At 33.3% G+C, this 24,533-nt stretch overlaps 1 protein-coding gene across 2 annotated transcripts in view; it reads right to left on the reverse strand.

Moving 5' to 3' along the window:
• Positions 1-24,533, reverse strand: part of CSMD3 (CUB and Sushi multiple domains 3) — a 1,211,679-nt gene that overhangs the window by 44,582 nt on the left and 1,142,564 nt on the right. For both annotated transcript variants that reach the window (XM_079134049.1, XM_079134050.1), the window contains 4 exons: positions 19,884-20,057; positions 12,679-12,852; positions 8,929-9,102; positions 7,942-8,127 (listed from right to left, as the gene is read on the reverse strand). In XM_079134049.1, the coding sequence (XP_078990175.1) occupies positions 7,942-8,127; positions 8,929-9,102; positions 12,679-12,852; positions 19,884-20,057 (708 nt within the window). The remainder of the gene's footprint in view (positions 1-7,941; positions 8,128-8,928; positions 9,103-12,678; positions 12,853-19,883; positions 20,058-24,533) is intronic.

Below are 24,533 nucleotides of genomic sequence, written 5' to 3' on the forward strand. Positions count from 1 at the left end.
GTGTCATATATATCTGGAGTATCAAACAACACTTAAGGAGACATAAACTTAATAATACATTTGAGTACTTAGCACACTATTAGGGAGTGGTCTACAAAATGAAAAAGCAAAAAGTATATGAGAGGGATTCAAGATGGCGGACTAGAGGGTGGCTGAGTTTCATGTTGTTCCAGGACTCAGGACTCAAGAAGAGGAGATATAGAGAGACTTGGGACCAACTCAAAGCAGCCGGGTGAGTCTCTCCCATTGGGGAGGCATCCCGGATGGGGCGGTAGCCCTGAACGCAGGGATCTTTGTGAATAGAGCTGCCTGGTGAGACACCCCTCCCCCCCGCTGGAGCAGTGAACGCGGACAACTGGGAGCATCAGAGAGGAGGCCGCTCAGCACAGCACTGGGACTCGGAGCAACCCACCGGGGCTTTGGGAGGCTGCCCAAAGAAGGGAGTGCGCAGTGAGCTGTTTGGACTGAAAGTGACCACTCCTGAAAACCAGGGGCTGCCCAGAGGAGAAGGAGAAGCATGGGCTCGGCATGTCACTTGGACTTGGAGCAGCTGCACCAGGGCTCCGGGCGGCTATCCGGAGGAGCAGCGTGGTGAGTGGTTTGGACTCAGAGCAACAGCTCCTAAACACAGGGGAGTTGTCTGAAGGAGGAGGAGCGCAGCAGGGTGCTTGGGCTCAGAGTGACTGTACCAGGGCTACGGGTGGCAGTCGGGACGCGGAGGTGCACAGTGAGTTCCTGGGACTCGTGACGAATGCACCAGATCTCTGGGTGACTGCCTGGTGGAGAAGGAGGTGCGCGGTGGGTCACTTGGACTTAGAGCCACCGCACAGAACACCAGGTGGCTGCCGGAGGAAGAGGCGTGTGGCGGGTCACTGGGACTCGGAGCGACTGTAAGGGGCTCCAGGTGGCTGCTCAGAGGAGGGGCCGCATAGCCAGGCGATTAGGTGCAGAGCAGGGTCCCAGGACCTAGGCGGCTTCTTGGTGGAACAGCCGCACAGACAAACTGAGGGGCAGAGCGAAGGCTCCAGAACTGCAGGCAGCTTCTCTGAGGAGAGGCAGCCTAAGGAGATTCATCTGCGAAGGGCGAGGCTTCCAGGCCCAGGAGGTAGGTCCGGGTCCCTGGGAACATTGAAGAAGAAGGCTGCCCAGCCCAGGCGGTAGTTGTGAATTGAACAGAACCTCTAGGAGGAGAACTGACCAGCGAGACCTCCCCACCGGGTGAGTCCTCCCGGCCTGGTGAGGTTCTCCCACAAGGACTGTAAAACCAGAGACACAGGCCCAAACTGGCCATGCATCAGCCCACATCCTACTTCCCCTTTGGATGACCATTCGTCAGCAAGTGAAGGTACATCTGCCCACTAGAAGGGAATATACCCCACCGGAAGGCCACCACCCCTAGGGAGTCAGCTTCCTTGTGGAGCACCGCATTATCAACTTCCTCCAAGATTTCAGGCTACTGAAGGCTAAGAAGGGATATACTAGAAAGCTTCAGGGATATTATAAGTCAATAGAGGAAATCTGCAATATCACAGCGGTCAACTGATACCTGAACAATATGAGAAAACAAGGAAAGAAAATGCTGCAAACAAATCTAGATGTTACATCAATGAAACCCAACGACAGCATGGCAGAAGAAATGACAGAAAGGGAGTTCAGAATGTACATAATTAAAATGATCAGGGAAGCAAATGACGAGATGCAAGAGCAAATGCAGGCACTGAATGATCGCACCAATCGACAGTTAAAAGAGCAAATACAAGAAGCAAAAGATCATTTCAATAAAGAGTTAGAGATATTGAAAAAAAAACAAACAGAAATCCTTGAAATGAAGGAAACAATAAACCAAATTAAGAACTCCATAGAAAGCATAACCAATAGGATAGAACACCTGGAAGACAGAACCTTAGATATTGAAGACAAAATATTTAACCTTGAAAACAAAGTGGACCAAACAGAGAAGATGGTAAGAAATCATGAACAGAATCTCCAAGAACTATGGGATATCATGAAAAGGCCAAATTTAAGAATTACTGGGATTGAGGAAGGCCAAAGGAATGAACAATCTATTCAATGAAAGACTATCAGAAAATTTCCCAAATCTGAAGAATGAAATGGAAGATCAAGTACAAGAGGCTTATAGGACTCCAAATATACAAAATTAAAACAGACCGAAACCAAGGCACATTATAATGAAAATACCTAACATACAAAATAAAGACAGAATTGTAAAGGCTGCAAGAGAGAGGAATCAAATTACATTCAGGGGAAAACCAATATGGATATCAGCAGATTTTTCAATCCAGACCCTAAAGCTAGAAGGGCCTGGAACAACATTTTTCAATCCCTGAAAGAAAATGGATGCCAACCAAGAATCTTATACCCAGCAAAATTTACCTTCAAATTTGATGATGACATAAAATCCTTCCATGATAAACAAAAGCTAAAAGAATTTACAAAAAGAAAGCCAGGATTGCAGAACATTCTCAGCAAAATATTCCATGAGGAAGAGATGAAAAACAAAGAAGCAAATCAGCAATGGGAGGAACTATCTTAAAGGAATTATCAAATAAAGGAAGAACCAAGTCGTGTCAAAATAAATAAATAAATAGATAAAATGAGCCAAATGACCGGGAAACCAAATCATATCTCAATAATAACCCTGAATATTAATGGCCTGAACTCATCAATCAAAAGACATAGACTGGCAGATTGGATCAAAAAGAAAGATCCAACAATATGTTGCCTGCAAGAGACTCACCTCATAGAAAGAGATACCCATAGACTAAAGGTGAAAGGATGGGGAAAAACATACCATGCGCATGGAATCAGCAAAAAAGCTGGGGTATCCATCCTCATTTCAGATAATGTGGACTTCAAGTCAAAGTTAGTCAGAAGGGACAAAGAAGGACATTACATATTGCTTAAGGGAATCACAAATCAGCAAGAATAACAATCATAAACATCTATGCCCCAAACAGTGGCTCATCCATGTATGTCAAACAAATCCTTCTCAATTTCAGAAACCAAATAACCAAATAGACCATAACACAATAATACTAGGTGATTTTAACATACCTCTCTCACCACTGGACAGATCTTCCAAACAAAAATTGAACAAAGAAACCATAGATCTCAATAACACAATCAATAATTTAGACTTAACAGACATTTATAGAATATACCATCCAACGATGAGCGAATACACTTTCTTCTCAGCAGCACATGGATCCTTCTCTAAAATAGACCATATATTATGCCACAAAGGTAATGTAAGCAAATACAAGAAGATAGAGACACTACCTTGTATTCTATCAGATCATAATGGATTGAAATTAGAAATAAATGAAAGAGTAAAAAACAGAAGCTACTCCAACACCTGGAGATTAAACAATATGCTATTATATGATGAATGGATAACAGAAGATATTAGGAAGGAAATTAAAAAATTCTTAGAGGTAAATGAGAACAAAGAAACATCATATCAAAATCTTTGGGACACTATGAAAGCAGTACTTAGAGGAAAATTTATTTCATGGAGCGCATTCAATAAAACAAGTAAAAATCAACAAATAAACGACCTAACACTACAGCTCAAAGCCCTAGAAAAAGAAGAACAGACCAACACCAAAAGTAGTAGAAGACAGGAAATAGTTAAACTCAGAGCTGAAATTAACGAAATTGAAACAAAAGAAATAATACAAAAAATTGACAAAATAAATAGTTGGTTCTTTGAAAAAATAAACAAAATTGATAAACCCTTAACCACTCTAACAAAGAGAAGATGAGAGAAAACCCAAATCACTAAAATTCGGAATGAACAAGGAAATATCACAACAGACAGGAGTGAAATACAAAACATAATTAGAAGCTATTTTGAAAATCTATATTCCAACAAAATAGAAAATATCAAAGACATCAACAGGTTTCTAGAGACATATGAATTGCCTAAATTGAACGAGGAGGACATACACAATTTAAATAGACCAATTTCAAGTAATGAAGTAGAAGAAGTCATCAAAAGCCTACCAACAAGGAAAAGTCCAGGACCAGATGGGTTCTCAACCAAGTTCTACAAAACATTTAAAGAAGAGCTCATTCCAATACTTCTCAAAGTATTCCATGAAATAGAAGAGGAGGGAACCCTCCCAAACTCATTCTATGAAACCAATATTACCCTGATACCTAAACCAGACAGAGACACATCAAGGAAAGAAAATTTCAGACGAATATCATTAATGAACATTGACCCAAAAATTCTCAACAAAATTTTGGCAAATCGCATACAAAAATATATTACAAAGATAGTGCACCACGATCAAGTGGGTTTTATCCCAGGGATGCAAGTTTGGTTCAACATCTGGAAATCAATAAATGTAATTCACCATATCAATAGACTTAAAGTTAAGAATCACATGATTATTTCAATAGATGCAGAAAAAGCATTTGATAAAATACAGCACCCTTTCATGCTCAAAACACTAGAAAATATAGGGATAGTGGGAACATTCCTTAACATTATAAAGGCCATCTATGATAAGCCCATGGCTAATATCATTCTAAATGGTGAAAAACTGAAAGCATTCCCCCTATAAACTGGAATAAGGCAGGGATGCCCTCTTTCACTACTTCTATTCAACATCGTACTTGAAATGCTAGCCAGAGCAATTAGACAGACCAAAGAAATTAAAGGAATACGAATAGGAAAAGAAGAACTCAAACTATCCATATTTGTGGATGATATGATTATATACTTAGAGGAACCAGGAAATTCCACCAGAAAACTTTTAGAACTCATAAGTGAATTCAGTAATGTAGCAGGTTACAAGATCAATGCTCACAAATCCAATGCATTTTTATACATAAGTGATGAATCCTCAGAAAGAGAAATTATGAAAACTACCCCATTCACGAAAGCATCGAAAAAAATAAAATACTTGGGAATCAATCTCACAAAAGAGGTGAAAGACCTCTACAATGAGAACTACAGAACACTAAAGAAAGAAATCGAAGAAAACCTTAGAAGATGGAAAGATCTCCCATGTTCTTGGATAGGCAGAATTAATATTGTCAAAATGGCCATACTACCAAAAGTGCTATACAGATTCAATGCAATTCCAATTAAAATCCCAATGATGTACCTTACAGAAATAGAGCAAGCAATCATGAAACTCATCTGGAAGAATAAGAAACCCAGAATAGCTAAAGCAATCCTTCGCAGGAAAAATGAAGCAGGGGGTATCGCAATACCCGAACTTCAACTTTATTACAAAGCAATAGTAACAAAGACGGCATGGTATTGGTACCAAAATAGACAGGTAGATCAATGGTACAGAATAGAGGACATGGACACAAACCCAAATAAATACAACTTTCTAATACTAGACAAAGGGGCCAAAAATATGCAATGGAGAAAAGATAGCCTCTTCAACAAATGGTGCTGCGAAAACTGGAAATTCATATGCAACAGAATGAAACTAAACCCATATCTCTCACCCTGCACAAAACTCAACTCAAAATGCATTAAGGACCTTGGAATCAGACCAGAGACTCTGCAGATTATAGAAGAAAAAGTAGGTCCAGATCTTCAACATGTCGGCCTAGGACCAGACTTCCTCAACAGGACTCCCATAGCACAAGAAATAAAAGCAAGAATCAATAACTGGGATAGATTCAAACTAAAAAGCTTTCTCTCAGCAAAGGAAACTATCAGCAATGTGAAGAAAGAGCCTACAGAGTGGGAGAATATCTTTGCCAATCATACTTCAGATAGAGCACTAATCTCCAGAATCTATAAAGAACTCAAAAAACTCTACACCAAGAATACAAATAATCCAATCAACAAATGGGCTAAGGAAATGAACAGACACTTCACAGAAGAAGATGTACAAGCAATCAACAGATATATGAAAAAATGTTCAACATCTCTAGTAATAAGAGAAATGCAAATCAAAACCACCCTAAGATTCCATCTCACCCCAGTTAGAATGACGATTATCAAAAATACAAGCAACAATAGGTGTTGGCGAGGATATGGGGAGAAAGGTACACTCATACATTGCTGGTGGGGCTGCAAATTAGTGCAGCCACTCTGGAAAGCGGTTTGGAGATTCCTTAGAAAACTTGGAATGGAACCACCATTTGACCCAGCTATCCCACTCCTTGGCCTATACCCAAAGGACTTAAAATCAGCATCCTACAGAGATACAGCCACATCAGTGTTCATAGCTGCTCAATTCACAATAGCCAGATTGTGGAACCAACCTAGATGTCCTTCAACTGATGAGTGGATAAAGAAACTATGGTATATATATACAGTGGAATATTACTATGCCATAAAGAACGACAAAATTATGGCATTTGCAGGCAAATGGATGAAATTGGAGACCATCATGCTAAGTGAGATAAGCCAATCTCAAAAAACTAAAGGACGAATGATCTCGCTGATAAGTGGATGATGACACATAAGGGGGAGGGTGGGAGGAGTTAGGGTTAGGGTTAGGGTTAGGGTTAGGGAGGGGGGCAAGAATGGAGGAAGAAAGGACTGTTTAGAGGGAAAAGAAGGGTGGGAGGGGTGGGGGGAAGGGAAAAAATAATAGAATGAATCAAACAACATTACCATATATAAATTTATGATTATACAAATGGTATGCCTTTAACCCATGTACAAACAGACAAACATGTATCCCATTTGTTTACAATAAAAAAAAAAAATAAAAGAAGTGAGCAAACAGGCACAGCTTGAAACAAGGTGATCTGAAGTCAAAGCCCAGTCTTTGGCCACAATACCATGGAAATAGAAATATTGGAAAGAAAACAAATAAATAATGCTTTGCTTTAAAAAAAAAAAAAAAAAAAAAAAAAAAAACCAGTATATGAGAGATCACTGGTTTACATGTCTTCTAAAAAAAAATGTGATGATGCAGCTACATGAGACCAAGTAAGTGCATTATTCAAACAATTAGACTAGTTTGCTAAAAGAAATCAAATAAATTTTAATCAGCAGGCCCATTTACTGAATTATTTACACAGAACTAAAATTTTACAGACACAGCAAAACTTTTTGCTTCTTCATTACTGTATGAGCATTATTATAAATTTTCATAAAAGTCTATCTGATGAATATAAAGGAAATGTCTCTGATTAAAACATGATCAGGGTATAGTTTTATAATTGAACAGTTTAGCATAACCAAAAATTATATGCACAGAGATTGCATGACACACTATTCCTTCCTTTTATAAAACTTTTATTCCCTGTCATGTCAAACCTTCACCATTTCTTTAAATTTGAGGTCTGTCAATTGACTGAATCCTTAGAATTCACTTTCACTTCTGTCTTTATGGAATTTTGATTTATTTCTCCTAATTTATTTTTCTCACTGTACTTGTGAATTACATGCACTTCTGTTACAATTTATTTTATTCAATATTTTACAACTCCTAATACAACATTTAACTAAAAATGCTCAATGTTAACTGACTTCAAAACTATATATATACAGAATTATAGTATTTTATATGCATCTCTATAGGATAGATTTCAGACCAATAAACTTTAAGTAACACCTCTGTTTAAAACCTCAAGTATTCTGTAACCCTGATGGCTACTTACTGTAAGACAAATTTTGTCTTGAATGGAAATTTGAAATATTAATATAAAAATGCATTTGCCTCTTAAGATAATAATACAGTATATGAAAAAATCAGTGTATGCTCTATAAAAGTTCAAAATAAAAAATGTAAAAATATTTATTATATTAATATAAAGAAAAATGACATTTGGGCATTGAATTGGCAGAACATGTAGAAGTATAATTTCAGAACAGTTGAATAAAGCAATTTATTTTCTTCTGATATATAGTTCTAACTATTTTATAAATAATGAACATCCATATTGCTTTAATTGCATTTTCTCAAGGAAAAATTCACATTATCTACTTACTGATACATTCTGGTAAAGGTTTGTCCCACTGTCCATTTGGTTGACATATCAAAACTGAAGATCCAAATAAAAAATATCCTGGATTGCAGTCATAGAATACTACAGTACCATAGGTGAAGTTTCCATGTTCTATTTTACTTTCTCTTTTGGAATTGGCTGGAATTCCAGGATCAGAACAGTTGACCACTAAACAAGTGACAAATTTTTAAAGAGTTTTTTGGATTTATCTACTACACGAATTTCTATTAAAAACTTAGAAGCAGTTTCAGAGGTAAATTAATCAAATAAACAAAGATTCCAGAAATAAAAATAATTTATGAACTATCTAGATAATGGACTGAAATCTGTGTGATTGAAATATAAAACGAGAAAGATTTTCTGACGAATTTATGTGAATAATAGACAATCCATGAGAATTATGCTGGGGGTAAATTTAAAGAATGATGTATTTTAAGCTATTGTTGAACCTCAGGAAATTAAATATGTATGAAATGATAATTATGTTCATTTTTATCAGACAATATGATGTCTTTCACATTTCATTGCAAAATATGAACTCACTAAAAAAAAATCTCTTTAATCTGCTTCTATATAGAAATCAACAAATAAAGACTGAATTCAAGTATCATGGTAATTCAGGCCCCCAAAATTGTTTTCTCAAACATGCCAAAACTAAATTTCATTAATTATTAAACAAATTGCAAATAAAAAAAAAATCTTAAAGACTTCTTATACAATATCACAAATAGGTATAAGATAATAAAGCTGAGCAGAAGTATAATCTTCCAGTTTTAACTTTCAAAAATAACAGTTAACAATTTAAGAAAGAGGAAAGCATTGCTAATGAGATGACGTCAATATTAAAGCTTTTTGCTCTTTTAATTGAAAACGTTATATTGTTCTGCCAAGTTGTTTCAGATGTGTCATCGATGTTTACACAGACACATTGACACCATGCCCCACACTGGAATAAAGTTAGCCTTTTACCTTTGCATACAGGTGGAGGGTGGCTCCACTGTCTGTTGGCCTGGCACTGGGCCTTTGTTGGCCCTTGCATAAGATAACCAATATTGCAAGAGAACGTTACCACATCATTAAAGTTGAATCCACTTCCACTTGTTCTTCCATATATTGGGCTGCCAGGGTGACCACAGCTAACAGCTAATTCCATTGGGGATGGGAAAAAAACAAAGAATATTTAGTTATTATCACATCACAATTATACTTAGTCATTTCAAGCAAAGTAGAAAAATCACCATACATGGATATACATTTAAAGTACTTCTACTAATGCAAAGAAAAAATAGCAGAAATAACAAGAAGAAATATAATATTAGTAGAAAATGATTTAAATTATGTAATTTTCTGTAAGTGGTACATAGATGTTTAAAGTTTCTTGGTGCTTATTTTATTCTTTCTAATTTTTTTTAAGGAAGAATTCTGAACATCAGAGAAATCTGGCTAATGAAATTTCTGTAACTAGTTAACAATAATGTGGAATAAAAGTGAATGAGTTTTCCTTTTTGAATTAAGTTTAAGAACTGAAGGTTCTCAAAGACATATTTTTGTATTTAATTTTGAATAGTCCTTTTGATAGTTTTTAGACAATCAATTTTTATGAATAATAGATTGATGAGTGAAAATGTGCTTAAAAAGTAAATTAATATAACTACATAATGTGGACAACAGAAAATGATGCATAATGTTGCACTAGAATTAATGTTGCACTAGAATTTTCATTAATATTTTGAGATACTGATATTAACATTCTCCAAAACAATCCATCTTACTGGTTTATTTTCTTCATCATTGATACTTGACAATCTAATACAATTTTACTTGGAAATAATGCTCTCAAATGAATTATTTAGATACTTTTAATGTTATGGTCCTACTATAAATTTTATGTAGTGCTGGCTTTCCCCAAACACTCCGTATTTCTATGAACTGTTTTACTGCATCATCTCACTCTATTAATCATACAAGTCCCGTAATACTATTTCATAATTGGGAACAGTGAAAGAACATAGTCACTTTTAGTACTTTCAAAATGACCCAAGTGCAATTATTTTTCAGCTGTATTGTTAATGTCAACCTACTCATTTGGAAATTTAACTGCATCTTATTCTTGTTTAAAATTATCAATAAAGAAACCAGTTTTACCCGGAGGGCCAGTTTTATTTTAAAATCTCAATTATTCAAAAAGAAAACCAGTGATAATAGTCGGCAATGTTGAATACAAATGAAAAGTAAAATATCTAGGCTAGATCCAAGCAGAATACTGCTGTCTTTAAATCATCTATAGTGGTGTATGCATGTGTATGTGTGTATCTTAGAAAAGTGACTTTACTTGCTAACTATATGCTCTAATATCTTATTATTTCAACACATGAAAGTATTTTCCATGAAATTAGTATTCTAATAAAATTCAGTTAATCATATAAAATTAACAATGATGGAATTTATAAATGTTAGTCATTGATTAAATAAAATACTTCCTCTGAATCCTCACTAAAAGTATCATATATTATTTCTCTGAGGCTTACCCTGTGATGTTATAATTGAAATACTTTACAATATTTAATGGTCATTTACTAAACAAGAATCTTAAAATAAATGTCAGTAACTGTATATATAAATAGGAAAAAATTGTGTGGATAATAGTTTTTAGTAACAAAATAAGGATAAATAGTGGTCTGGAACACTGTGTTCATTTGAGAATTTGGTGAAGTAAGAAAATATAAGGAAGTTATCATTAGTCATATTTTTTATTTTTATAAAAAAGTATTCATAATAAATACACAATGTATCATAACCAGCAGACTTGACTTATCCACTCAATAACAAAATGCATTCCATGGGAACATTTTATTCCCAATTTTCTCACTTCTAAAGAGAATTTGGACAAGTAAATATGCCTGGTAAAGTTCATATCTCCTCCAGCAAACTGACCAAAGGATTCTGGGTTCTTCTTTGGGAATATAGAATGCATGCGACTGGAGTTGCACAAACACAGGAGGCTGGTTAGAAGGCCCATATGGGTAAAAGCAAAAGCAAAGCAAATGCTCACTCTGCACTGGAATTTACAGCAGGCAGTATGACTTAGAGCTTATCCTTGACAGGGTCAGATAAGAGTAAAAGTGTTCAGGGGTTGAAGTTATGGCCCAGCATACATGAGGAACTGGGTTTGATCCCCAGCACCACAAGAAAAAAGGAATAAAAGGTGATGTAAAAATGTTTTGTTCAGGATAAAGGACCTTTGTGGGTAGGTGGCCCATTGCTCTGGTAGAAGCTAAGAAGGAGAATTAGGTTAGTGGTCAATAAAGTGACCTCAGTTCTTACGAAATGGAGGGATTTGTCCTTAGATTACGATCAAATTAATTAATTTGGGTTTATCTCATTCATGGTTAGTGACACATGGACATATACTGTGAGAGCAACTTTTAAATGCATTAAGATGTCTGCATATAAAAGTCTGTAGATTTAACCTTACTACTGACACCCTGACAGTCATACTACCACTTTCTCTTTCACACCTTGGTCCCTTCCTATGCAATTTGTCCATGTGCCAAATATCTTCCCTTTCTCTGTGTAGGAAGCACTCATGTACTCCAAACATATAAATAATAATAGTGAGTAAATAAATTAATAGAAGAACAAGTTTAAAATGCACACTGGACAAATCCATACTTTATGAATAGAAAGAAATTCATTAAAAACACAAAGAACAATAGGTATCTTTAAGAAGTTATAATGTAATAGTACTTTCTAAAAATTAATTTTATGCATCAATTAGTATCTAAATTAAATTAAAAGATCACATACATATTTGTTGAAATGCAAAGATCTTTCATTAAAATAATTCTAAAAATGCATATAGTTACAGTTTTGTATGAATTCTACAATAATATAAATGGTGGCTTCAAAATAAACCTTTAAATAATTTTTAAAATATTTCAAACAATCACTTACGAAAAACATTACTTTGATACATTTAAAAATGATAGACTCTGAAGCTAAAAGGGGCCATAATGATAAGTACTTTTAACTATTTATTTTTTTAATAAAGGAATTAGAGTCCAGAAAGAGTAAATGACTTGAACTTTCTCAAAAATTAGCAGTGCAACTAAAATGAGAACAATAGTTTTTCATATTGACTTATATTTTTCTCACTCATTGTACTTCACTGGGACACAATTTGATGTGATATCTACAGCACAAGTACACCCTATTAGAAAACATTTATGTGATATACTTTTCACAGTAAAAAGCTTTGTAGTATAATACCATAAGAATGATGATACACTTGCACAGGGTTGTTCAAAAACTTAAAATTTTTACAATTTAAAATTTGTTGAGAATGTACCTTCGATCCATGTATAAGTAATCATTTATATATGTTATATATTAAATACTAAGGAGATGAACTTAATTTTGTCTTTATGTAAAAACATAAATATAACATATCTTAATATTTTCTTCTACTTTACTTTTGGATGGTTATATGTACTCCTGAACATACCCACTTTAAAGACTATTATAAAACTGCACAAAAGAATGGATTGTAGAAATTCAGTTTACATTATGTTGTCATATATGTAAATAACTACATATATAATTATACCAAATAATATAAATTATATATGTAATTATTACAAATAATATTGCCTAGTAAAAACATCTTTGAACATTCTATGAGACCAGAGGTCTCTCATTTCTTTTGGCATGCTTACTTACGCACACAGGATGGGAGCTGACCAGACCAATTGTGATCCTGTTGACATATCCTCACTGAAGATCCAATCAATCGAAAACCAGGATTACATTGATATACAACTGTGTCTCTGTATCCATAATTTTCTCCAATGACTTGACCATTCACAATGAGTTCTGGAATTCCACAGTGACCCGCTATAAAGGATCAAGAAGTTATATTTTTAATACTGTGTTTTATGTTGTTGCACTAAACTTTTAATGTTTATTTGAAAGTATGTCACAAATAATGCAAACATAATTATATCACATACAGGTAACTATAAGATACATAGCAAAACTTTAGGCTTTTAGAAATTAAAGGAAAATACACTTTGACATGGGTCTAGAAGATATTATGAACTTTATCAATGTCTGAAAATGAAAACAGAACACACCAAAATTTGAGGTATACAGATAAAGTAGTGCTTAGCAAGAGAATTTGTAGATGTAAGATTTCTTATTACAGAGGGCAGTCTGCTCTAGCTGAAACAGAGATTGTTTGACTCATTAATTGGGAATTTAAAAAAAAAAAAAACCTCTCCACCAAAGTTTATCAATCCTTTGGGGAGAGCCAATCCAGAAGTCCGGACTGCAGCATGTTAGAGCCTACAGAAACTGGAAGCAGATCCAGTAAGTTTGCAGCCAGGTCTTCCTGGGCCTGTCTGAGCCTAGGGAACCTGTGGAAAGTTGGAAACTGGGGACATTTCAACTGGGGGGACACAGGTTAGAGAAGTTCCAGAAAGTCTGGGCTCTCCATAGCTCCATGAGTTCTGCCATTTGGGGGCAGGGGAGATTGACAGGCCGGCTATAGCAGGTTGGAAGGTTGGAAAGGAGGATGTGAGGGCATTTTGCTCTCAGCTTACCCAGTCAGCCAGTTCACTATGTACCTCTAAGTACTGTTTTAATTTCATCCCTGATTTCTTCTACTATCTGTTGATCATGCAATAGTGTACTATTTAGTCTTCAGGTGTTAGAGTAGCTTATATTTTTAATTTTATCCTTAATTTCTAATTTCATTCCATTATGATCTGATAGACTGCAAAATATTGTCTCTAATTTTTTGTATTTGCTAAGAGTTGTTTTGTGACCTAAGATATAGCCTATTTTAGAGAAGGACAGATGTGCTGCTAAAAAGAAAGTGTATTTGCTTCTTGATGGACATTTCAAGGAAACTGGAAATCCATATGTAGTAGATTGAAATTTCACCCCTATACCCTCACCTTGAACAAAACTCAACTCAAATTAGATCAAGGACCTTGGCATTAGCAGAAACCCTGACCTACTAGAAGAAAAAGTAGGCCCAATTCTCTATCATGTCTGCTTAGGAATGGACTTCCTCAATTAGATTCCTTTTAAAGCACAAGAAGTAAAATCAAGAATCAATAAATAGGAAGGCATCAAACTAAAAACCTTCTTTACATCAAAGGTGACAATCAAGAACATCAACAGAGAGCCTGCAGAATGGTAGAAAATCTTTACTATCTTCACCTCAGATAGAGCATTAATCTCCAGGATAAACCAAAAACCTAAAAAACTTAAAACACACACACAAAAATAACCTAATCAATAAATCGGCAAAGGAACTGAACAGACACTTCACAGAAGAAGAAATAAAAAAGTCAAAAAGTATATGAAAAAATGTTTCAACATCTCTAGCAATTAAAGAAATGCAAAGCTACACTGAGATTCCATCTCACTCTAGTCAGAATAACAATTATCAAGAATACAAGTAATAATAAATGTTGGTGAAGATGTGGGGAGAAAAGTTCACTCATACATTGCTGTTGAGAGTAAAAATTGGTGCAACCACTCTGGAAAGCAGCTGGGAGATTCCTTAGCAAACTTTCAATGGAACCACCATTTGACCCAGGAGTTATTCTACTCCTTGGCTTGTACCTAATGGACTTAAAGTCAACATACTACAGTGACACAGACTCATCAATGTTTATAGGAACTCAAATCACAATAGCCAAGCTATGGAACCAACCTACATGCCCTTCAACAGATGAATGGATAAAGAAAATGTGGCATATATATATAATGGAATATTACTCAGCTATAAAAATGAATGAAACTGTGTCATTTGCTGGAAAATGGATACAACTGAAGAATATCATACTAAGTAAAATAAACCAGTCTCAAAAATCCAAAGGTCAAATGTTTTCTCTGGTATGTGGTTGCTAATCCTTAACAAGCGAGGGTAGGGAGGGGAACTATAGAAGTTCATTGGACAAGACAAAGGGGAATGAAAGGAAGGGATGGGGGATGAGAGTAAATACAGCCGAATGAATCAGACATAACTTTTCTATGCCACATTTGAATTCACGACCAGTGTGACTCCACACCATGTTCAACCACAAGCATGGGATCAAAAATGTAATATGTTTTATCCCATGTAAAACATATCCATGCTTGTAAAATACCCCTTCTGTCATGTAGATCTAAAAATAACAAATAAAAAAGCAAAGGAAATTCTTAATTATTATCAGGTCGACTTCATTTGAGTTTGAAAGTGATCAGCTTTTGTAATTTTATTGTATGTATATTTTATTAGTGTATTTTAATTATACCAAATAATGAGTTTCATTGTGGAAAAAAAGATTTATTACAAAAACAAAAGGTATATAGTCAGTGACTTAAAATTACACCTTAAGAAAAGAGGAGCAAAATAAAGAACGTAAAATACACACTAAGTAGACAAAAGAAAATATTTAAAGCACAGAAATCAAAGAAATAGACAACTAGACAAACAATAGAAAACATTAACTAGGTTAAAAATTGTTGCCTTTAAAATAGCACCATAATTGTTAAACTACTAAACAACCTTAACTACACACAAAAAGGAGAAAACACATTCACCAGTAACAGGAATGAATGAAGTGATACTACAATTAAAGCCAAAAAAAAAAAAAAAAAAAAGGGAATATTGAGTAACTTTTTGCTGATATGTTTTCATAGTTCAGAAAAGGACAATGTCCTTGAAAATTATAATTTACCAAAAATAACATGACACAAAATAGAAAACATGAATAGTTTGAATAGTTGTTTCCCATTAATGTATTTGAATTACTAACCAAAAACATTCCCACATAAAACACTGATAAATTAAAATATTTAAATAAGAAAAATATCTCTGGCCATTTAATATCTTAAGGAAGAGAAAACATCAATTTTACACAAAGTCTTTTAGAAAACAGAAGGAAAAATTACATACATATATTTTCCTATCTTGTTTTAAGGCAACCATAGCACTAATAGAAAATTTTTGAAAAAGTCAGGAGACAGAAGAATGTCCTTCACAAACAAAAATGTAAAACTTAACAAAATTTTAGAAAAGCAATCTAATAACATATATAAATGACAATACGTCACAATTATGTGCAGTTTATCCACAAATTAAAAGTTGGTTTAAGATGGAAAAATCAACCACTATACTTTACCATATTAACAACAAGAAGGATAAAAATATTCTTTCTGATTATCTGAATAAGTGCAGAAAAAACATTTGGCAAAGTTTAGTACATATTGATATAAAAACTAATAGCAAATCAGAAATATAAGGAAACATTCTTAAACTGGTAAAGACAACTAAATAATTTCCACCTAAATTTTTACTTGTAAAATTATGAATGTTTTTCTATTGATATGAAACAAGGCAATGGTGTTTACTATCATCAACTGTACTTAACATTGTTCTGTTTGTCCTATTCAATATGACATTATTAAAAAGGAAGAAAAATAGTTTGATGTTAAGAAAAAAATGGTAAAACTATCTATGCTCACATAGCATATATATGACAAATCCTATTTTAAGATCTACAAACTAATAAGTGCATTTAGCAAGATTCTGAGACACCAGATAAAATTTTAAATAACTATATTTTTATATACTAGCCACAAACAATTGAAGTATGTAATTAAAAATAGACAAGTTCACTTACAATAGTGAAAATTTCTGGGTAATAAACTTAGCATAAACATAAAAAATCTCTATGCTAAGAATACAAAATGTTCTCATTGCAATAAAAACTAAAGAAGACAAACAAATGAATAAATGTGCTATATTTATATCAGATGATTCAATGTTGTTAGATAACAATGCTCCCCAAATTGATGTACACAATCAATCCTGATTTTAAACTCACCAGGCATTGCTTTTTAGAATTGATAAACTAACTGTAAAACAAGAAATTTTCAGGATTTATATACATGATAGTATATAATTTTTAAAAAGTAAATAGTGTCACTCATAATACTAGGAGGAAAAAAAAAAAAAACAGCAATCCTACCACACAAGACATCAACAAAATAAAAAGAAATATAAACCATATACATAAAAATAGAAGACTGAACTATAAAGCTTCCAGAAGAAAATGTGACAGAAAATCCTTGTGACTTACAGTTGAGAAAGGATTCTTAAACAGAACCCAGAAAGCAAGAGCCAGAAAGGAAAACAAATAAACAAAAAAATAAGACAGACTTTACCAAAATTGAAAACTCATGCTGATTGAAAGGCATTATCTAAAAATGAATAGAAAAGTCAGAGACTAGGAGAAAATACTCATTAAACATGTAACGATGAAAGCCTTGCCACTAGAATTTATTAAGAACTATAATTCATAGTAAAAATGCAATTCAGTATAGGTTACTTCCCCATGTCCTAAGAGAAATTCATGACTAGCTAATAAGTCCATGAAACTGTGTAAAACATCAGAAGTCATCAAACAATACATCATAAAAATACACTGGTACAACATGAGAAAACCAGACCTCTCCCAGGAATTCTATTTCTGAGTACCAAAGAGAAATGAATGCATATGTTAAGAGAAAGACTTTTGTAGGAATGTTTGTAAAAATTTTATTCATAATATCCTAAAACTGGACAGTGTCCAGATGTCCACCAACAGGCTAATAGCTCAAGTATGTTATATGCATAAAACGAAATTCTATTTGGAATTAAAAGAGCAAACTACAAAAATAACAACATGGATGAAAGAGAATGAAAGAAACCTTACACAAAATGGTACAATTCAGGATTCTATGAAATTATTAAAGCAGGAAAAATTAATATGTGATGATAAAACATCAAAAGAGTTATTGCCTCAGGTTGAGGGGGAAGTGAGTTTTAGATTGTGGAGCATTAAAAGGAAACTTTCTAAAGAAATGGTAAAATTCTATATAGTGGTTTAGTTACATAGGTGAACACAGTTGTCAAAACTCGTCTGACCACGCATTTGTGGTATATATATTTCACTGTATGTAAATTTTGCCACAGTTAAAAAAAAAAAAAAAAGGAAACAAGAATCATAATATGAACTTTAGCTAAGGATATATGTTATGGATGCAATGATTTCCACAACTTACTTAGAAATGCATTGTTGAAAAGGTATTGATGGACTGACAAAGGACTGGAAAGATGATAGGTTTGTGATAAATAATTATAACAAAATACTAGATTACTGCATAATCTAGATGGGAGGCATGGGAGTGTTCACATATGAGTGTTCACTGTCAATTATTTTTTACAATTAAAAAAAAACAATGAAAAGCTGGAGGGTTGGGAATAAATACACTGTACTTAACAAAACAATTATAAGCACATCCTAGCAGCAATTGTAAGTCAAAAGTGTCTACAAGGGGCCACAAGGATGAGATGAGAAGGACTGAATCCTTAAGGTCAGTCCTCAGGATAAGATTCTAGGATTTGATTGTTTGGAACTGCACTTTCTCCTATCAGGATCCTTTTAAATTTACATTAGCTATCAGCACCACATCCTCTGTAGTGCATGATGCTGTCTTCATAGGCTGAAAGACAATGTTTGCTCATAAATATCCCTGTTATGTCCTGTCTTCCCAGAGAACATAATCAAGAATCTAAATAGGTGAATAAAATCACACACTATATAACAAGTCAACAATAACATAATAGACAATAAGATTTCATGAAATCACATAGGTATAAAATATTGTATTTAAGTTTATAATCAATCTTCAAATTTATAAGTAAACTGTAATTGAAATCAGCATAACCAAACTCAATTTAGAAATTATTAAGAAATATTTCTGTGGTTATTTAATCACACATTAATACACAATTTTGATTTATTTACTATTTTCTTTTCAGGCAGTAGTCATATTCAATTGAGTCTACTCTTATAAAGCAATTACTGCTATTGGGCATCCAAGTAAACCTATTAACAAATATGCCTGAGAAAGGGGAGTAAAAATTAAATTTAACCCCAATTTCTAGCTGTCGCCATTAGTTTCAAAAAGTTGATTGTATTACCATGAATATTTTCAACCTTACCAGCAAAACAACATGTGATTTAAATTGCTAATGAATAGATGTTTCAGTCATGTCTCATATTCTTATACAGGTTTCCTAAAGAAAAAAATCTACAAATTTTCAGTATTCTACTCATAGTAATTAATAGTTTTTAAGTTAGTAAAATCAAGTGAATAATCATTAGGACAATTTTTGTTATTATCTAATTTAATATTTGTTGTATCCCAAAATTATTTTAGCATGAATCATATTATTTTCTTAATATTGAAGAAATTATTAAAGACTTTAAAAAAGAGATGAAGTATAAATCATAATATCCTTTTTATAATAAAAGAGAAGGGATAAAGAAATATGGTTCCTTTTCTTTTACTGAACAGGTTTTCATGATGAATTCAGAAAACCCTATGGGAAAAAATCCCATTTGCCTAAAATTGCATTCAAAACACAGATTTAAAAGTTTTAATAGAAAGTAGTTTTATTCATTGAAATCTTAAAAATGAAAGGGGAGAAAGATATTTAAATGTAGACATCGTTTTTCTTCTTCAATCATTACCTTAAGAAAATAGGTAATAGGAGAATTGACTATAGTTTAGAATGAATTAACTGCAATTAATTCAGCTGAGTATGCCAACATATAATTTCAGCAATTAGTTACCATCTTTTTATTTTCACCATGCCTGGAAGAAAATGTGTCTCTCCTTAATGACATAAGACTCATTAAAAATACTAGTTGATTAACTTTAAGAGTAATCTACTTAATAGCTTTTCTACCATGAACATTTTTAAAGTTAAGTATTTTCTGATTTTTAGCATCCTTACTGAATGAACCAAGGTCTGCCTCCTATCCAGTATATATGTGTATGAGGGAGCAGGTTGGTCAAAGTGAATTAAAAGTCCATACCTAGGCATCTGGTTTCAGATCCACTCCAAAGACCTGAGGAAAGGCATTCCCGCACAGCAGAGCCCACAAGCATGAATCCTGAATCGCAGGTAAAGATAGCTGTTGAACCATATGAAGTCTGAGTTCCAATCTTATTTCCATTTGGAGGTGTAGGTAGTTCCCCACAGGAAATAACTTAAAATAATAAATCATAATAAAGACACTGTCAATATGCACTAGCAACAAAAACATGCTTTTGACATTTTGAATTCTTCATGATTTATTTTTTACTTACATAAAGACAAAAAATTATACATAGTAGTGGAGCCATGTGATGTTTTGATACAGGTACTCATGTATAATGTTTAAATCAAGTTAAAAATTTAACCTCCTTGAGTACCCATAAACCTTCTAAAGTAACAGTGACTTGTTGAAATTATTTTCTTTGAATTTTTGGCTTAGCCAACCTGGTTTTAGGGGAAAAAAACAATCTCAAGAATAAAAAAAGGATACTTCATCAGTCCAAAACCCTTCTCTAACTTATAAAATGACATTGGGTTAGTTAGGCCTTCAACTTACCTAAACCAAAGTTTCCTCATATATAAACAAGTGTTAACATAGTAATTAGAATTAGTTTTTGTCAAGGACTCTATAAAAAAAAAACTTTACATGTAAAATATTCAATTATATACAATCCATTAGATATATCACATATTGAGATAGGTTTTAAAAAATTGAAGACAGATTAACTGATTTCCTAGGTCATTCAGAACCCATTTGACACTTTTATATTTAAAGACTAAAAGTGGAACATCATTCTGAAGTGAAAAGAATAATTGTTAAAGTTCACTGAGTGCTTGTTATATACTATGCACTCTTATTAGTATTTTTACTTATGCAATTTTCAAAACAGCTCTGAGGTAGGTGCAATGATTATCTGAGTTACATTTACTACATTTACTACAATATAGACAAGTGAAGTATCTTTAATATGGTAACCCATATTAATTACATAACTCAATATTTAAACCAAACAGTCTAACATTAGAGTCCAATATTTAACCATCAGTGCATAGTTCTTCATTTTTACTCCAACTATGACTTTCAGCTCTAATGCTTTAGTTGGAGCTGTTAAACAGATAAAGAGAAAATTTGCAAACTTTAAATGGTTGTACATAAAATTTAAAATATACTGTTTGTTTTGAGCAAATCCCAAATAATCCTTTATTGTAACTATTAATATTATTAATACACTAATATTAGTATTTGTATTAGTACTAATATTAATATATTAGCACCTGTATTATTTTAGTTTAAAAGATGAGTACCATTCTTTTCATTTCTTCAGTGAACTGCAATTCTTAGATTTCTTGACTTTGCCCCATTCTAACCTAATCTACGATTAGGTAGTAATCCAAATTTATACATCATTTAAATCCTTCTACACAATAGAATATCTAGAACAAAGGAACAAGGCAAATATGTGCTGAAGTCCATATATTTTTGTTACAGATTGTGTTTGTGTTACAGATCATTTTTCCCTAGACCTCTGAAAGACCCCTTCCCCATGTATATTTTTATTGAAATTACACTTTAAGAGCAAGGAAACTGCAGGAAGAGAAAGACCTTGATAGAAAAAGTGGAAAATAGAGCAAAATTTTGTAAGTACAACTTCCTTTAGAATGTAAAATTAAATTTAGAAATCTATTTTTAAGATTTTAATTCATCCATATGTTTATCCATAACATATTTAATTTAATAAGCCAATCTAAATGTCCTATACTGATAGAGAGATTAAGAAAGTGAACTGCAAATCGGACTATTCATAAGTAAAAGAATAATAGATAATTGTGTACTTACTACACATATGGTAGTTAGCTTCTCTATTAAACTTCTTAATCATCCTAACCTTATTTAGGCTCAATTCTTTTGTTTATTTATAAATTATGGATATTTAGTCTATACATCAATAGAGCTGGATACAAATTAAAAGGCTGAATTTTAAGCTTGGGATTCTTTCTTGGATAAAGTAAAAACTCAATAAATATGGCAAAGAAAGTTCAGAAGAATTTCAAGGTATTCTGTCCAAATTATCCTAAACTCAGTTAGCATGTTTATATTAGACCCTGGCATTTATATTATAAGAACAAGTGAATAAAACACTTAATTATTTAGTCTGATTCAATAATATTTACTGAGGTCCTTATGAATCTGCTTCTAACTGCTACTTAAAAATGTCATAGTATTTTCATCACAACTTTACACATCAGGAAGTGTCATAATATTCTAGAGTAAGAAATTTGAGATTAGAGAGACTAAACATATATAGCATAGTGATTAAAATCCAGGGGTGGTTGTCAGATTGCTTGGGTTGCATACAATTTCTCCATCATTTATAGGCTCTGTGACTTTTGTAAAATAATTAAATTGTGAATTTAGTTTTCTTTTTGACAAAAGGAGTATAATATACATAAAAGGCTAAAAGCAATGTCCAGCAAGTAGTTAAGTATGCACTAAACATTACTTAGTTGTTACAGTAATGACAGATCTAGGATTATGAGATTTCTGAATCTAAAACTCTTGTCCTTTTTTCATAAGTATTTACTAATTAAAAAAATTGGAAACCTTAAAATGTAATAAGAATAAATAACTGTATTAATCATATTATCTTGTGGGAAGAAGCAATCCTTATTTAGCAGAATCAGACTAGGTTGTCAGTGGAAAGAACAACTCCTAAGGTTCTTGAAATGTAAATGGGGACCTGCTTGCTTTAAATACTGCAGACTCTATCAGGCTGGTCTGCATGCCTCTGTGTGAACTGTGAGAAACTGAGACCTAACTTGACTGAGATAAGTGCAAAAGTTTAGAATCCTGAGAAGAAAAGATCCTAATCAGGAATTTGGGGAAAATCTCTAACTGAAGGGCAAATTATTTGGCAAGTTTTCTAGTTTAAATATGTGTGTTCCTGCCACAGCTTCCAGACCTCCAGAACCAGCATGGTTTCTGCTCCTGGGAGAGGAGAATGGGAAAGCCTGCTAAAAAACCTGGCTGCTCCCCACCCAGGCAGAGCCCCTCAGGGCCAGGCTACCAAGATGAGAGGAGAAATAGCATGGAGATTGGAAGCACAATGACACAGGCTATGAGAATTTTTAAAAACATGCCTAGGAGCACAACTGAAAATGTAGAGAGAGTTTGGACTGTAATAGAAACTTGCTTTTATTTGAACCAAGATATTGATTTATAGACTACGGGGAAACCTATTCGTATGTAAACCCACTTAATTTCAGAAAATATTTTCTAGAAATTATGATATTAGGAGTTTCATTGCTGCGGAATGACACATAGAGCAATAGAATGCACCACATTTTACAATAAGGAGATCTTAAATCTCCAACCACAATGGTTATATGCAAGCTCTATTGAGCTCTTAGGTAAGAGAAATATATGGGAAGTCTGTTGGGCCCATTTCCCACATCTACCTTTAATACACCCAACGATGTGGATTGGAGAATCAATCCCAGTATTTACTGATGGAATTCATGTGATAGGAGGTTTAACAGATACTCACATTACACCCATCCATGTGACTGGATTTAACTATACTGGTTGCAATGGAAACTTATTTACATGCTGGTTCCATGACAGACTCTCTGGTTGTCTAGAAGTAACCTCTGAGGAAAAGACAGCATAAGGAGTACCTAGGCCAGCCAATAATAGTGGCCCTTCGAACTTAGGATTGCATGTTCAAACAGTCATTAGATGGGACTTTCTCATAAAAAGCCAGTCATTTTTATTAAATATCCACCAATATCTTACTCCCTTAATTGTTCTGCAGTAAAATCTGGTGCCTTGCCTAAATGAATAAAATATACAAATGTCTTGTCAACACTACACATTACCTCTAAAGGTGGTGGATATGTTTTTGGACTGATCTTCAAAAATTGATAAGACAGTTATATCAAAATATCTTCCTCTATAAGATTCAAAGTCAGAAAGTCAACACTGCCACTAAATGTTTGTTTTACTTCTTAAAAAGAATTTACAAACAACCATATTTAATCTAAAAATTTAATACAATGAAAGATCTATGGAATTAGGCAAATAATTGAGTTGTTTAAAACTATTTTCAGAATACAAAATAAGATTAGATATACAATCATTCTGATTTTTGAAACTCCATGTAATTTGGACTATTCCCTATTTGGATATTACTTTGCACTGCTGGTAACCATGTAATAAAGACCAAATTAGAATCCAACAAGTTGATTGATATTACACTAGAAAGATGAATAATTCATATTTATATTCTAACAGTTATTTCTTTGATGATAATTTGGTTCCTATATATTTTAGTGTCTTTTAGGTTTCTATCTGTTCCTCCATTCATTATATCTAGGGGCGTAATTTCTTCTGATAAGATGCTGTGACTCTTGAAAGTTTTAAATGCTTTAACAACTACTATTACAAATATCAGTAATGAGCCTTTTTCTCTCCAATTTAAACAAAGGCTTAAATGCCATAATGACTATAAGCATGTCTGAGTTGCTACAACTAAATATACTTCCCAATGGAACTAAGAGATAATTAAGAATAATCTAATGGACATTTGACATAGTAGTAATAATAGCCTGAATCTTATAAAATCACATTATTACATCCAGGATATTCAAA

This window comes from Sciurus vulgaris (genome assembly GCF_902686455.1).
Source record: "Sciurus vulgaris genome assembly, chromosome: 1".
Lineage (NCBI taxonomy): Eukaryota > Metazoa > Chordata > Mammalia > Rodentia > Sciuridae > Sciurus > Sciurus vulgaris.